We start from the raw sequence: 15,233 nt of genomic DNA on the forward strand, positions 1-15,233 counted from the left end.
GGAGTGAGGGAGAGAGGGAGACAAAATACCTGCCGGGAGGAAAAAAAAAAAAAAAAAAAAAAAAAAAAGGAGAGAGGGGAAGTGCGGGCTTTGCAAACTATTCAATTTTTCTTCGCATCTTTCCCCACCCCCTTCACAGTACTTTGAAAAAAACAAAACAAAACCAAAACCAACAACCCTATAAGCGATCCTAAAAGGCAAAACCCGAGCACGGAGTTACTGGAAGAAGAAACCGGGGTTAAAAAGATTCCTCCTCTCTTCTTCATCATCATCAACCATCATTCATTCACTACCTTGACATTCCCTGGCTTTGATTGACAGCTGGAGTGGCAAAAAGCCATGAGACACGACAGTTTGGTTACATGTGGGTTGCTGACGGGCCGATCGTAACCTTCAGTTTGGGGGCTTGACAATTTTTTTTTTTTTTTTTTTTTTTTTTTTTGCGTAGAGAAAGAAAAAAGGAAAAAGAGAGACAGAAAAAGGAAAGAGAAAGAGACAGAAAAAAAGAAGAAAACACAGAAACTCATCGTGGTTCTTGACTGTTTTTTATATATTGTTGTTGTTATTGTTGTTGTTATTATTATTATTTACCCATATTGGAGGATAGGAGAAGTCTATAAGTGGGTTGCAAAAAAAAAAAAAAGGAATCTTCTTCACTCTAAATCACTTTCTTTGCTGGACTGGGATATTAAATATACGACACATCCAGGAGTTTATTGGAGCGCAGACTGATGGCGCAAAGGGTAGGTTTAAATCTCCAACACTTACCTATATATAAATCCTCTCTTAAGAGGGGCCTGTCCGATTTGCTCTCCTCTGTTGCTGCTGATGATGGCGGCCACTATTAAAAAATAGCAGCAAAAATTATTCGCTGGCTTTTTGTGTGTGTGCATGAGTGTCTCTGTATGTGTGTCTCTCCGCAATTGTTCCACGCTTTCTTCCTCTCTAGCTTTTTCCCCAGCAGCGCGATTTCCCTGCTCTCTGCCTGCTCAGTAGCACGGGTTTCACAGGGGAAAGCTTGCTGCTGCTTCTGCTGCTGCTGCCGCCGCTCCTGCTGCTGCCTAGCAAAGACTAAAAAATACATATGTGTGTCTGTGTATATACGAATGTATATATATGTATACACATATAGCTGCTGCTTTTTTTTTTTTTGCTTTTTTTTTTTTTTTTTTTTTTTTTTGTGTCTCTGGCTGTGACAAGGACAAGGGGAATTGCTACTAAATAATGTTTCTGGTAACTTTCAGATTATTTCCCCCTTTATCTCTCCCCTCTTCCCGATGCACCCTACCTTTCCTCTCTCTTTTCTAGTGTTGATTTATTTATCTAGTTGGTTTTGATTCTGCTTGTTTATTTTTTTTTCTTCTTTTCTAATGCAGAGTAACTCTAGTTTCTCTCCTCCGTTTCCTCCCTTTTCATCCCCGTTTCCTTGTTAGGGTTTCTCCTGCCTGTGCTGAAGAGGACCATCTTCCCCCACACACGCAGACAGGCAAACGCACTTTCCCCTTTTACCTCTCCTCGCACCCCCACTTCAGCCCCTCCAGCCCGTGCTCCGGTCCCAGTTGATTTCATTTTGAGCATTTTTCTCTCTGCTGTGGCTGTTCTTGTTTTGTTTTGCTCTGTTTGTGTCTGTCCGGGTGCTTTACTCTCTTCTGACTTTTGTTGTTGTTGTTTGTTTGGTTTGGTTTTTTTTTATTATTTTTATTTTTATTCCCCCCTCTCTTCTCCTCTTTCTTTTTCTTTCTTCTCTTCCGGCCCGCTTTTTGACAGTACGATGAGCTGCCCCACTACGGCGGGATGGACGGAGTAGGGGTGCCGGCGTCCATGTACGGGGACCCCCACGCCCCCCGGCCGATCCCCCCGGTGCACCACCTCAACCATGGGCCGCCGCTCCACGCCGGACAGCACTACGGCGCCCACGCCCCGCACCCCAATGTCATGCCGGCCAGCATGGGCTCCGCTGTCAACGACGCTCTGAAGCGGGACAAGGATGCGATCTACGGGTAGGTGCCGCCGGGCCGCCCGGCGCCAGGGCCCGGCTCCGCAGCGCGGGTGCCCGCGGAGCGGCCGGGGCAGGAGCGGGGCGGGCGGGCAGCGGCAGCTCCCGCGGGGCCGCGGCGGCAGCGGCCAGCCGGGCCCCGGGGCGGAGTGGGGCGGGGGGAGCCCGGAGAGTCCGGAGGGGAGGCGGCGGCAGGGCAGCCCCCAGCCCGCTCAGGAGGGAGACCCGCCCGGTGGCACTGCCGGGGCCGGCGATCTCGGGACCAGGGCGATTTCGGGACGAGCGCGATCCCAGCCTGACTCGGCTGAGGTGCCAGCACCCACGGGAAACGGGTGCTGGAAAACAGACCTCTTGGGGAGAGAGGCTGGGCTGGAGAGAGGTAGTGCTGCCTTGTACTTCCATTTTTCTTTTTTTATTTATTCGGGTCTTTTTTTTCTTTTTTTTTTTTTTCTTTTGTGTTTTGGGGGAGGGGGGTTCTCTTCTTACCCGTGGGTTGTTTTTTTTTTTTTTTCTTTCTTGGAAAGGCCCCACTTAGGAGTTAGAGACTCTCATTGCTCTGGATTTTAGTTGGAGAAGTGTTGTTCTGGTGTTCTCCTCTGTGCCATAATACCACTCTTCCAACTTTGTAAATAAAGAGCTATTCACATCGCGGAAGGTAGTAAGAATAAAAGGGATTCACTTCTTGCAAACAGCTCTTCCCAGAGACAGAAGACATAAATATATATGGGGCAGTGAGCTGAATTTTCTATTTAATAAAGAAAGAACATGAGGAATAGAAACCTATACCCAGCAAAACTCAAGCCTGCACCGGGGCTTTGCTTGGAGGGAATGACACCGATTTCCTTCAGTGCCTTTTGGAAAAAATACTAACTGATCCTAAAAGGAGAGCTAGTAACATCTATGACAGAGTGTGGGGCCTTGATCAGACACCAAAGGAGAAAAGAAACAAATGCATGCTTACTACTTAGCACGCAGATAATTTTTTTTTTTTTCTGACTACACCAACTATGGGAAAATATTTCGCGAAGTGCTCCCTTCCTCCACCCCCTCCCCAGCTCACTTATCTGGACAGATGGTATTTTACTTGGGTGTGCTTCCTAAGCCAGGAAACTTCACCACATTTTTGTTAGCAGGCCCCTTGAAAAATAAAATTACGTATTAAGTAGTTTGCAGTTTGCCTAGCTGTGCTCTCGTTTTAGGTCATAGCTGGAGGGTAGGGATGGGATCTTCCAGGTTTTGCGGTATTTTAAGCTGTGGCAAAAGTGTAACATTCTCAGTTGAGCTGCTGCAGAGCACGTTCGGTGCCTTGTGCGTTTAGAGAGGTCACTTTTGTCCTCGTCGGTGAGGACTGCACCGGGGATGTGGTTCGGGCAATGCAATTTCAAAATTAGAAAAACCCAAACAAACAAAACAACAGCAGCCAACTCACCACCAAACCCAGTATTTTTATTTCAAAATGTGGTTCTCCACTGCTCTGCCCGGGGCACTGCTGCGAGACTGCAGAGTGTGGCTGTGCCCGTGCGTCCGTATCTGTGTGTCAGTGCACTAAAAAAATAAAATACTTGTTGATAACAGCTCTTCTTCCCCCCTCTCCCCCACCCCCTCCCCTCTCTTTGTGTGCCACCGCCCGGTAGGCACCCGTTGTTCCCCCTCTTAGCTCTGGTCTTTGAGAAGTGCGAGCTGGCGACCTGCACGCCCCGGGAGCCCGGCGTGGCCGGCGGGGACGTCTGCTCCTCCGACTCCTTCAACGAGGACATCGCCGTCTTCGCTAAACAGGTCCGGCACCTCTCCCCCCGCCCCCGACCCTCACCAGCGCTCCCACCGCCTCCTCAGCGCCTCGACCCACACGGCCGGGTGTCGGCAGGGGCAGCCTCCCTTTCCCCCCCGGCGCCCCCTCTCCGGCGGGGCGGAGGTGCGCCCTGGTGGCCCGGCTGGCCCTGACCTCCCCCCACCCCGGCCGGAGCCCCTCCGCGCTGCCGGGCTGGGCTCCCGGGCCTTGCCCTCCCGCATTAGCGATAGGGAAAGGTAGCTGTGGCCGAGTTGGAGGCAGAAGGAGCGGGAGGCAGGCAGGGCACCCAAAGGAGAAGGCTCCCGTGGGACCGGCGGCCGGCTCAGTGCCGGACCGGCAGGAGCGGAGCGGGCTGCTCGCCACAGCTCGGTGACTCGCCAGCCGGATTTTGGTACCGGCCGGTTTTTTCAAAGGGATTTTCCTCTTTCGGGTGATCCGGTTATGGGGCTAAAGACAGAAGCTGTAGCTCACACCGCTTTTCCTTATTCTTGCAGGTCCGCGCCGAAAAACCACTCTTTTCTTCAAATCCAGAATTGGACAATTTGGTAAGGCCTGCTCCCTCGTCCACCGCACTCCCCTCTCGCCCTTCCCGACCCCTCCGCCAGCTGCGGGCAAGCGCCCTCCTCCTCCGGGCCGGGACCGGGCCGAGCGGGGCGGCGGGGCAGCGGCTGCCGGGCCGGGCACCGGGCTGCGCCGGCTTGGGAGCGGGGCGCCGGCCGGTCGGCAAGTTGCTGACAAGGGGCTTCAGAGAGCTTTATTCTTAGACCAGTCAGAGCAAGGTCTCAAGCCCCATGCATTGCAAAGCTGAGTTTGAAAGCCACGGGAAGCTAAAAGTGAAGGAAGTAACTGCTTAGGAAGAGAGAGCTGGAGATTTCTAATGTAATTCTTTTGCTAATGGGAACGATTTCAATATTCAACGTGCCTAAATCCTCTTGTAAAGAAGATGCCAACCTATTCAAACAGACATTCACCCCCCTTTCTCCTGCGGGCGGGGGTGGGGGTGGGAGCGTGTGTTTGACTTCTGTGCGGACCCTCAGGGGTGAGGGCCGGGGTGCTGAGAGGGGAACGAGGAGAGGAAGAGGTTTTTCTCCAAGATCGCGCTAATAAACCACTAATCACCGCTCCTGGAATAAATATGATAAAAATCGAGTGTTTAGGTTAAAGTTGATCAAAATTGTTGAAGCGTGACCAATGAGCTAAAATCCTGGATAATGACCGAGCGCCCTGACAATCCCCTTCTCCCCCTTTCCCACTCGGGCTCGAGGCTCTGCCCTGCCCCCTTGCTCCTGTCTCCCACGTAACCCCTTGCTCAAAACTTTCTTGCAGATGATCCAAGCAATACAAGTACTAAGGTTTCATCTTTTGGAATTAGAAAAGGTAAGAGTCACGGAAGTGGGCGGGGGGCACGGCATTCCCTGCCCCCTCTCCCCTCCCCCCCGCCCCCCCTCCCCCGGCTCCCTTCCTCCCGACTGTTTGGGCTGACTTGTAAACATGGCCAGAGAAGATAGGGGTAATGCATTGTGACACTGTAACCTGTGCCATCAGAGCATGTGACGCCCGACAGACATGGCCAGATCGTTTTTTCCCCCTTTTTGTGTGTGCGTAATTTCAGTATTTACTAATATTAAATATTAAACCCTTTTCATCCTTCTTACCCCTTTCCTCAGTAGAAGCTCTTTTTCCCACTCAGAAATATTATGTTTAACAAAAAAGAAATGAAACCACTCGTTCTCCTATGCGGCTCTGGCAGGCACATTAACCCCAAGCAAGCGCTAAATGTTTGGAAGAGGCAGGGGCCCCTGCGAGGCGTGGGCAGGGGCTGTGCCCTGGGACGAGAATGGCTCTTCCCACAGCCTCAGCAAGTAGCTTCGTTTTACTGCTCCCGGCCATTTAGACCTTTTTTTAGCCCCGGTTTAAACTGATCCCGTCCCGAGTGACTAGTTGTACCTGTCTGGGTTGTGTATGCTCCGGTGATACCACCTGGGTCCAGCTCCCAGTGTTCCGATGTTATCACCAAATCCGATTTTCTTCAGCACACAAGTCCGAGCCCACTATCTCTCTCTCTAACTTGTTGCTGCAGCAAGTCTCTAGAGAATAATATGTGCTGCAACAATTTCTCTATTGTTTCCTTGCCTTCAACTATTGTCCCCCTTAATTAGAGTTACTTGTGGAGTAGATCAGAGGGTTGAACTTGTTACTAAAAAAAAAAAAAAAAAAAGCTGAAATACAATATTTTGCCATTATTGATCCTATTATTCTTGTTATTCTTTTCAGGTTCATGAATTGTGTGATAATTTCTGCCACCGGTACATTAGTTGTTTGAAAGGAAAAATGCCAATAGACCTCGTTATTGATGAAAGGGATGGCAGCTCCAAATCAGACCATGAAGAACTCTCAGGATCTTCCACAAATTTAGCCGATCATGTAAGTCCTTCTGCTTTCTTTATGACACTTTTTAAGTTTTTAACCTGCTTAGAGGATCTGTTCTGGATTTCCTTGCTTTGCCACTGTTGTCTATTAGTATTATTACTACCTTAAACTCCTGAAAGCTCGAATCCCATCTTCAAACGTTCTTCCCTCTCACTTTGCACAGTTATAGAAATGCAAAAGGTTCCTTCAGTTTTCATCTGTAAAGCATTGAGTTAGCAATGGTTTGTAAAGTTTCCTGGTCTGGGCAGCTTGGAGAGCTAGCAAACTATTGGTTTGGTGTGGGGATCGGTGCTTTCTCCTGTTCTTTGCCAACTTTGTAGTCAATGCATCAATGCAAGGAAACACAGGCAAGAAAGTTAGGAAGAAAGTTTGCTGATTTGCTCCCCCCTCCCCTCTTGTGGGGATGACAAGTGATGAGAATTATTGGCAATACTACACTGCATTAAAAAAAAGGGGTTAACACATTAGAGTTTCCAATGCTTTTGCTTTATAGCAACTTATTGTCAGAATATGGACTTATTGCCAAACGCCTGAAGCATCTTCATAATAAAAGACAGTAACCTTGATGAAGCAATTATTAACAATGTATTACAGAAAGTTGGAGAGAATGATGATTGAGTAACCGTAGGTTAGCGGTTGATTTTAACGCTTTAGGAGTTGGTGAATTAGTGTAATGTGTGTAGGACTGAACATTGGTGTGCGTGGTGAGGATAGTGCCTTTGTTTTTCTGGGTTTTGGAGCGGCTCCTCTGATCCTTCAAAAGATGTAGATGCAGAGAGACTTCGGGATGTGGAGGGAAAGATTGCAGCTGGTAGAGCAGAAATGGGAAGGAATAGCTCTGGTTAAAAAGGGTGGGTGTGAACTCCACTTTATTTATAGGAACGCATCCCCGGGGGGCAAAGGGGTTTATACAGTTTTAGATTCAATTGAACTAATAATCTAAATGATAGAGTCTAATATTTTAGCGGTTGAAATATTAATTTAACACCCGGTGTGAAGTTAACCATGCTTTCTGCACAGGCGCCTGCCTTTATTTCCCAGTGTGTTAAGAAGAGTAGCTGGAAGCCCAGGGAGAATGAGCTTTCTTGGAGCTTTTGTTTCCTTTGAAAACATGTTGGTTTTGTGTGTATTTGGTAATTACATTAGACCTGGACTGAAGCTGAATTGGGAGATAAAATAATAATAAATTCTTCTGAATGTCCCCCTTCTGGCGTGGCTTAGTTACGGGAAATATTTTTGGACCCAAGCCTTAGCTTTCATTTTCTCATTTGTATTCAGTAAACATTGCATGACAAGGTTTGTGCTATGTTTTACATTTTAAATCTATTATTATGAGAGAAAAAAATGTATGCAGATCTTCCTTAAAGTTTCTCTGCTTATCAGCTAACTCACATGTAGGTAATAAACTCCATGAGGCATGACACAATTTCAAAAATATTTGTTTCATGGCATTTTACAACCCTAAATTCGTGGGCATAAGTATTCTGGGAGAGTACTAGAAAAGAAATTGAAATGAGTGGCAACCTGAAAGATAGTGAGTCACTGCGTAAAATTTAGAGAAACAGAAAAAAAAAAAATATACATGTTTCTCCAGTACAGTTTCTTTACAAGAGTGTGTTTCAAGTGGAAGTGTAGAAATGGAGCATGCTTATGTTTATATTGAAGAGATTAGATAAACTAGCCTGTTTAGGGTTCTGGCAGATGGCAAATGCTCAAGCCAATTTGCAGTGCTCCATTATAATATTTAAATTCACACACAATGATAGGACAGGAGTGGAGGGGGTTAGCATTTTGATAATTTGGTAACTATTATCTTCCCTAAGAAGAATCTCCTCTTGCTTTTGTGGCCCCAAAAACAAACTCAAATAAATATGACAACCCATTTATCTTGCACCCGTTAGGGTTTACCACTTCATTGGGTATTATAATTTAAAGCCTTTTATTTCCTGGAGATTTGAGCTATAACATTTTTACTTTAGCCCCCTGCTATTTGTTTTGAAAGGAAGCAATAATTTGTGCAACCAGAACACCAACTGGGAAATGAAGAGTTGTATCACATAGTTACATTTTATTCATGCGTTTTGGGAAATGTGTCTCCTTATTGGATTTTTTTTTTTTTGTATATTAGCTTGTTTTCCTGACAAAACTTTAACACCTTTTTATAGCTTAGTCAAACTACCATGTTTTATATTTTTACACCGTACAATGTTCTAGCAGAAAGAAATGCACCTTTATTCATAGAAAAGAAAAGCTTTTAAAAAATGGCTAATATAAACACACAAGTCTATTAAAAAAAATGAGCTACTGAGCATCTACCTGAAAATACAGCAGTTCAAGCATGCAAATTTGCCCAATTTGGCTCTCCAGGTTTATTTTTTTCATTTGCCTTGATATGCATATTTAATATATAGCCTTAGGCTAGATCTCATTTGGTGAAAGTTGGTGTAGGGGTGATGATGAGCCACTTCAGAAGGACAGAGACAGCATGTTGTTTCCTCCGTTTTATGTATTGGCCCACTATTCTGATCCACCGGTCTTCCTCTCATGGTTTTATTTGCACATGAAATACTAGGAGCATTTCAACTGATTGGCTATGAATAATGATAGCCCAAAAGAAGTGTAGGTTAATTTGTTGCATGCCAAGGTTTCTCATGTGGAGGTGACAGTCTGTGACAGCTGTTTGACACCCCAAAAATCCATACCCCTCTATTGTTATTAAGTGGTGTAAAGCTACCCTGTGTGTGTTTCATGTGAATGTGAGGGGTGGTAGTAGTGACAGTGGCAGTGCTGAATTAGGAAGTAAGGCAGCTCTCAGCTTTATTGTTTTTTTAGACCTTAAAACAGGCATGAAGGAAAGTAACAGAAAGAATTGTAGGATGAGACAATATTTACCATAAAACTTTAAATGGGGTACTCAAATATTGCATGCTTTCCCATTCAAAATCTACTGCTCTGCTATTTATAGAACTTAATTGTAAACCAAACCCAAAAACAACAAAGGAATGAACTCTTCAGAGATACACCTGTGCTGAGAAAAGGAGACAGCTGAAAGTGGTTGTTCTGTGCATGTTTGGTAATAAATGTGTTTATTGAATTTTATTTTAGTGTGCTATTAACTGTTATGTAATATAGTTAGTGTAAAGGGTCCAGGGACTTGGTAGATCAAATAGTGTAGTGCTGGCCACAAGAAGCTGAAACTTTTGTTATTACTCTGCTGTGTTTAGTAAATATAACAGCCCATAATTAGTGTTTGAATTTTTAACACCCTCAGTTTTTTTTATTGCTCTGAGGTATTAGCTGTAGATGGGAAGAAGGTAATTACAGCTATGCCCTGGCTGAACCAGATTAGTTAGGGGAAAAAAAAAGATAAGAAAAAAGGGAAAAAAACCCTTTGCAGCTGCAGTTCAAGTTCGGTTTCCCAGGGCAGACAATTTATTATTGTTCAACTAAACATACCAGGCCCTATCCTGAGTTCTGTGTTCAGCCTAAAATGTCTGATGAGATTGTTCGCAGATCTTTTTTTTTTTTTTTTCTTATTTCAAGCTATTCAAATTTTTAAAACATTATTATCATAAAATTTGGAGATTTTTAAACTTTTTTTGAACATGTGATAACATTTTGTACTTTAATTACATTAATTTTGTAGTTGGCCTCACCTGATGTCGTACAATTCTTCCTTTATCACAAACCTGTTTTGAAACCTAGTAATTCCATTGAAATTTATGGGTGTCCTTCCATGGCTTTCATGGGAACAGGATCAGGGCCTCAGTCTTTTTGATATTTGTTCGTATGTTTTTGTAGCTCAGAGGTAATAATATACAGATCATAATTCCTAAAATATCATTAAAACTGATAGAAATATATACATACATCTCTTTTATAAAAAAATACTCTTGACAGATTAGAAATCCAGCATCTTAGCCATAGAAGAGAAATATTAGTCAGAATATTAAACCTTTCAGCTCTCACATGAGGAGATACTTTATTTTGTACTTTTGGATATCCAAACAACTTAACATTTCTTTAATATTTCTCATCAAAGAATGATCTGTGCAAATTCCTGACATTTTGCAGATAAGAAAAAAATCAGTGTAGTACATACCTGTTTCAGTAATATAATTAAATCTTCAGGTAAGATTTCACTGAGTAATGAAGAAGTAATTGGGGGTCTGTTGCTAGGGTCTGCAGGTATGCCACACTTTCGTGGACTTCAGTGGGAGTTTTGAGAAACACCAGATTAGACCCAAAGGTGCCATTTCTGTCTGTAGTGTGTCAGAAGGAAAACTAAGTAGCTAATTGCAACAAAAATAGTGCAAACCTAGAATGTGGCTTAAGACTTAGGGCATTGTGGTACGCCCTGTGATTTTTGAAGGGGCAAAGAACATCAGGAACTTTCCAAGACTGTAGATAGTGTTGTGCATTCCTGTTTTTTGATGGGTCACGGTCCAATTCTGTCAACAGCTGAAGCCTCAAATTTGAGTCTACAGCTCAGATTTAAGTGTTTTAACTTCAAATTTTGTTCTCTCAAACTGAACAAATAATGTTTTTCAATATCTATTTGATAACTGTGTTCTCTTTTTGGTTTGAGTTGTCTATCAGTCTAGATGAAATGTAGCCACACAGAATGACGTAGAAGGACAATTAAAAAAACCCAACACCCCCTGATTTTTCAAGTCTCAGTTCCTTGGTGACAGGTGGATTACGTCTGATTTCAATCTTAATTAGAAAATACAAAACACGCAGCTTTTCAGAATGCTGCCATGTTCTAGGAGACTCAAAAATTGCTCCTGACGTTTTCTTGAAATGCAAAATCAAGGGGCAAGAATAAAAACTTGTACATATGTGCAAAATATCTGATAGATTACTGTGCCTCATTTTTTGTTTCAATTGTGTGACTTTAGTATGAAAAAGTAATTGTATTAAGTATGCATCTTTTGGAAAATAAACCTCAGCAATACCAGGAGTAGTCTTTTTTAGAAAACATAACATACTATGTTGAATTAGAGTTTTTAATATCTTTTTGTCTTATTGGATGTTTCTTTAAATACTAAGTTCATTATTAAATGCACTTGACATGATCTCTAAGATACCCTCCTGAACTTTGCACACACAAAGCATAGACACAGATACACGCACACACACGTGCATGCATGTGATAAATTTCCATGTCCTGCATAGTCTGTCATATCCTCATATATGGCTGGACCTAGATACAGATCTTTGGGGGATCAGTCATATCAGTCATTCTACTGTGTTTATACATGTTGCTTGTAAGAACAAGGTGAGCAGGGTTTGGATTGTGTTGGGGGCATAATGCCATCTGTATCAAGTAATTCTGTTCAGTTTTGTGTTCGTAAAATTAATTTACTAGACCTTTGATGTTTAGAAACAATAAGCTTTATAGCCATTGTAGTTACTTTTATGAAAACAAGTTGTGTTTGTTCTTTTAAGATTAATGATTTTGTCAATTTCATCTGATAAAATTATGTAGGGCCTGATCCTGTCGGAGTTGTATGCTTGAAACTTCACTTAAAATATGCAAGTCAAATCCTGCTCCGCTTACTCACATGGGTATCAGCTGGCCTGATTGATTTTACTTCCCAGTTATAAATAAGAAGCAGATTCCTTATGGTTAATTGAGTCTTTAATATCACCATAAAAAGCAGTATGAGATCAGAATCAGCCCTAGCAGGGCTACATACACTGACAAAAAGCTAGCCACACTTTGCCCAGCAGATATTTTGGACATACAAAGTAAGAATTGCAATTTGTCAGAAGATTATCCTATATCAAATTTCTCTGTTACAACATCTCTGTTCAAGAAATCCTGTAGTAGTTAAAAACTCTTATGGTTTCCAGCAGATTTTCAGCATCAACAAAAGAGAAATGTGTCAGATTTGTTTTGTATGCCTTTTGTCCTTTCTGTTGCTCTTCTCTAGATTTAGCAAAATTCAATGGTGGTGCTAAATCAGTTAGTTTTTTCTTTACTTTCAAGGGAAAAAACACTGGTAAAATTGTGTTTTCTAGGGAAGGCCGTGTGTGTAAATGAGAAACAGTGGATAGCAGTGGAGTGATCTCCTGTGGCCCTGCTAGTACAAGCTTTCCCCATATTGTCTCCTGCTTTTATATTAATTACAACTTGCATTATCAGCTGTGAGTCTGTAGCCCAGCAAATAGAAAATACTGCCCCTGGAGACACAGCTTCTTGTATCTATTTTCCATCTCCTTCTATTGTGCTCTACTCAGTATTCACTGCTTTTCTCCTAGTAGCACCACTCTTTAACACAATTAGGTAAGAGCAAGAGGACTACCATATTTGGCTCCCAATTATGAAAACTACTGGGAATAGATACATGTGTACTATTCACTTTCTATGGTGTCTGGCATAGTTTAGGTCATACATGTGTGAAATTTTTATAGTATGCACACGTACACAAAATAGACAATTGCATTTTGACAGATATCACCCACACTCTTCAACATGTTTCTGCAAAGTATATTACTAAACTTGCAAGAAGAAAGGAGAAGCCATGCTAGCAGTTTGTGTAATTTATCTAAAGCTATATGTTTGGTTTCTTCTTTTCTTTCTTTCTAAAATTTTTTTTCAGTGTGATAACTCAATACAAAATTCATTGAAACTAACAGAAAAAATTGCTACTAATATTAGTGGGCTTTAGACTAGGATCTCTTCAGGTACCTTAACTATACTGATGAAGTTTTCCAGTGAAGCACACTTCAGTGGTGCCATTTGGTCATTGATTGATTGATTGATTGATTTATTGTCAAAATGTGCATAAAATAAATACTTATGATTAGTCATTTAGCCACAAATTTTTTTGGGGGGATATGAGGTTTGAAATGTTCTAGGGGAGAAAAAGATCAGTTCACTGACTTGTACAATGATCTTAGTCCAAACCAAAAGAATGCTGCCTTTTTATGAGTCTGTAACTCCACCCCTAAAATTATTCGTCATTTTTTATAATATTAAAGTCTAGATATTTCTCTCCCCTTCAAATTCCTTCAACATTCTGCTGTTGCATTTAGTAAATACCTTGTCCTATATTTTCTGTCCTCCAACAAAACTCTGCCAGATAGCTTCCTCAAGAAAACTGTGTCACAAGAAATACATTGAACTCTCAATTGAGTTTGTCTTCTCAAACCGGATCTACAAACTGAGGTCAAGAACAGCTCAGCCTGGTAGCGACAGCAAGTGCTTTCAGCTGTGGGAAGTCTCATTCAGTGGTTCTTTCCAAATTTTTACGGCTTTGAAACAGAAAGGCTGGTCTAGATTTTGAAATATTGTATGATAGGTTTTGGATGACATTTGCCTTAAAACATAGCTGAGCTGTTACCAATTAATTATTGTAACTTTCATGCATGCGATAGGAGCTCCAACAGCAGCTAGCGCAAGAGAGCCCGCAGTACACAAAATTAGCATAACTCACTGTGTTCCCTGAAAAGTTTAGCCTAGGTGAACATGTTGCAATTACTACATTTTCTAAAAGAAGGTTCCAGCACAATGTTGTTGGAGGGCTAAACTCATGCTATGCTATTGTTTCTTTTCTTTTTCATGTATTTCTTCTAGCTCTTTATCTGATTACCATCCGGCAAACAGCTGACGCTAAGAGGCTGCAGAGGGCTGAAGAGCTCCTGTCTGCTGTTTGCCTTCAGCTTGAAGCTATTTGAGTGGCTTCCTAAGTCAGAGATAAAAAGAGAAGCTCATAGGCACAACTGTGTTTTAATCCAGGCTGTAAAGAATCTTGCACAGTTTTCGCCTTTTATTTCTATCTGAACTTTTTGCTAACGTTATTTTCAACATTTTTTTTAATAACACCTGGGCTGCTTCAACTTTCAAGACTTCTCATCTTTCTTGTTGTGTGTCTCTCCACCTGACTCTGAAACATTATGGTAAAATTTGGGGGTTTTGTTTTTCTTGTTTTGTTTTGTTTGTTTCTTTGTTTTTTAATGAAACGGGAATAACAGTATTACAGAAAATTAACACAATAACCTCAATGAATATAAAATACTACTGTTTGGTGGCAGTTTTTTTCTGTTGTAGTTCTGTGTGAGGAGAAGTTGATCAGTTTTCTAGGTTTTGGAGGGGCTGGTGATTTTGTGCCGCAAGTGCTGTTGTGCTGCGCGCTGTGCTGACAGGTTAGGCAAATTTCAGATCCTGACCTGCCTTCTGATCTTACTCATGTCTTCCTGTCATGGAACCACATACGTAGGTGTATGTGTGTGTCTGTCTTTGTAAGGTGAAGGGGATTTGGATCCTTCTTACCCTTTGGTCACCTGAGACTTTACTGGGAACCTTTTGAAGTCGTGGGCTCTTTCCTTTGTCTCTGCTGCGATCCAGGTCAGGCCTGTCAGATTTATGTTGCTGGGTACCGTAGCAAGCCGTTACTTGGCAGTTCTGTTCTGTGTTGCTATACAGCATGTGGTACTAATCAGTGCTAGAAGATTACTTTGAGATGTTTCAATATAGATTTTGGGACTTGGTCCCAATCACACTTACACTGTATTTTACAGTGGGTAAATCAGTTGATTATGTTGAACTTATTCCTACTACACATTGATGTAGATGAGGTCAGAGTCAGTCCTCCTCAAAGAATTTATCCAACTTGTTACTTGTTGCTTTCAGCTTCTCCTCATGCTTTAATAGTCTAGTGTTATTTCAGAATGAAGATTTAAACCACAATCAAACCTAAGCAACCGAAGAACTTTTTTTTTTTGAGGGGAGATTTGTTTGTTTTGTTGTTGAATTATTATAATGTGCTTGATTTAAGCTGTCACATCCAGGTGACAAGTAATGCAGGTCCAACCGCTACTCTGATCTGTTTCATGTGTTCTTGCTCTCCTTTTCTGCCAGAGGAAATTCCATCTCTTGCCTGCCTTCATGTGGTGCTGATAAAGCTCTTCCTGTACAGTAGAATTCCTGTTTTCCTTTAAGCAACAGCAGGGTATTGGGAATGATCAGGAAAGGGGAGGAGGACAGGAGGAGAATACACTCACAAAGTA

At 42.4% G+C, this 15,233-nt stretch overlaps 1 protein-coding gene across 4 annotated transcripts in view; it reads left to right on the forward strand.

The window, feature by feature from the left end:
- The window catches only part of MEIS2 (Meis homeobox 2), a 174,604-nt gene that overhangs the window by 922 nt on the left and 158,449 nt on the right, over positions 1–15,233 (forward strand). For 3 of the 4 annotated variants that reach the window (XM_058853364.1, XM_058853391.1, XM_058853382.1), the window contains exons 2-7: positions 449–743; positions 1,768–2,000; positions 3,631–3,772; positions 4,280–4,330; positions 5,112–5,162; positions 6,060–6,209. In XM_058853364.1, coding sequence (XP_058709347.1) covers positions 732–743; positions 1,768–2,000; positions 3,631–3,772; positions 4,280–4,330; positions 5,112–5,162; positions 6,060–6,209 — 639 coding nt within the window. In that variant the 5' untranslated portion in view covers positions 449–731. The remainder of the gene's footprint in view (positions 1–448; positions 744–1,767; positions 2,001–3,630; positions 3,773–4,279; positions 4,331–5,111; positions 5,163–6,059; positions 6,210–15,233) is intronic. The other variant, XM_058853373.1, reaches the window with a different exon arrangement.

This window comes from Poecile atricapillus, chromosome 1 (genome assembly GCF_030490865.1).
Source record: "Poecile atricapillus isolate bPoeAtr1 chromosome 1, bPoeAtr1.hap1, whole genome shotgun sequence".
In the NCBI taxonomy this organism is placed as follows: Eukaryota; Metazoa; Chordata; class Aves; order Passeriformes; family Paridae; genus Poecile; species Poecile atricapillus.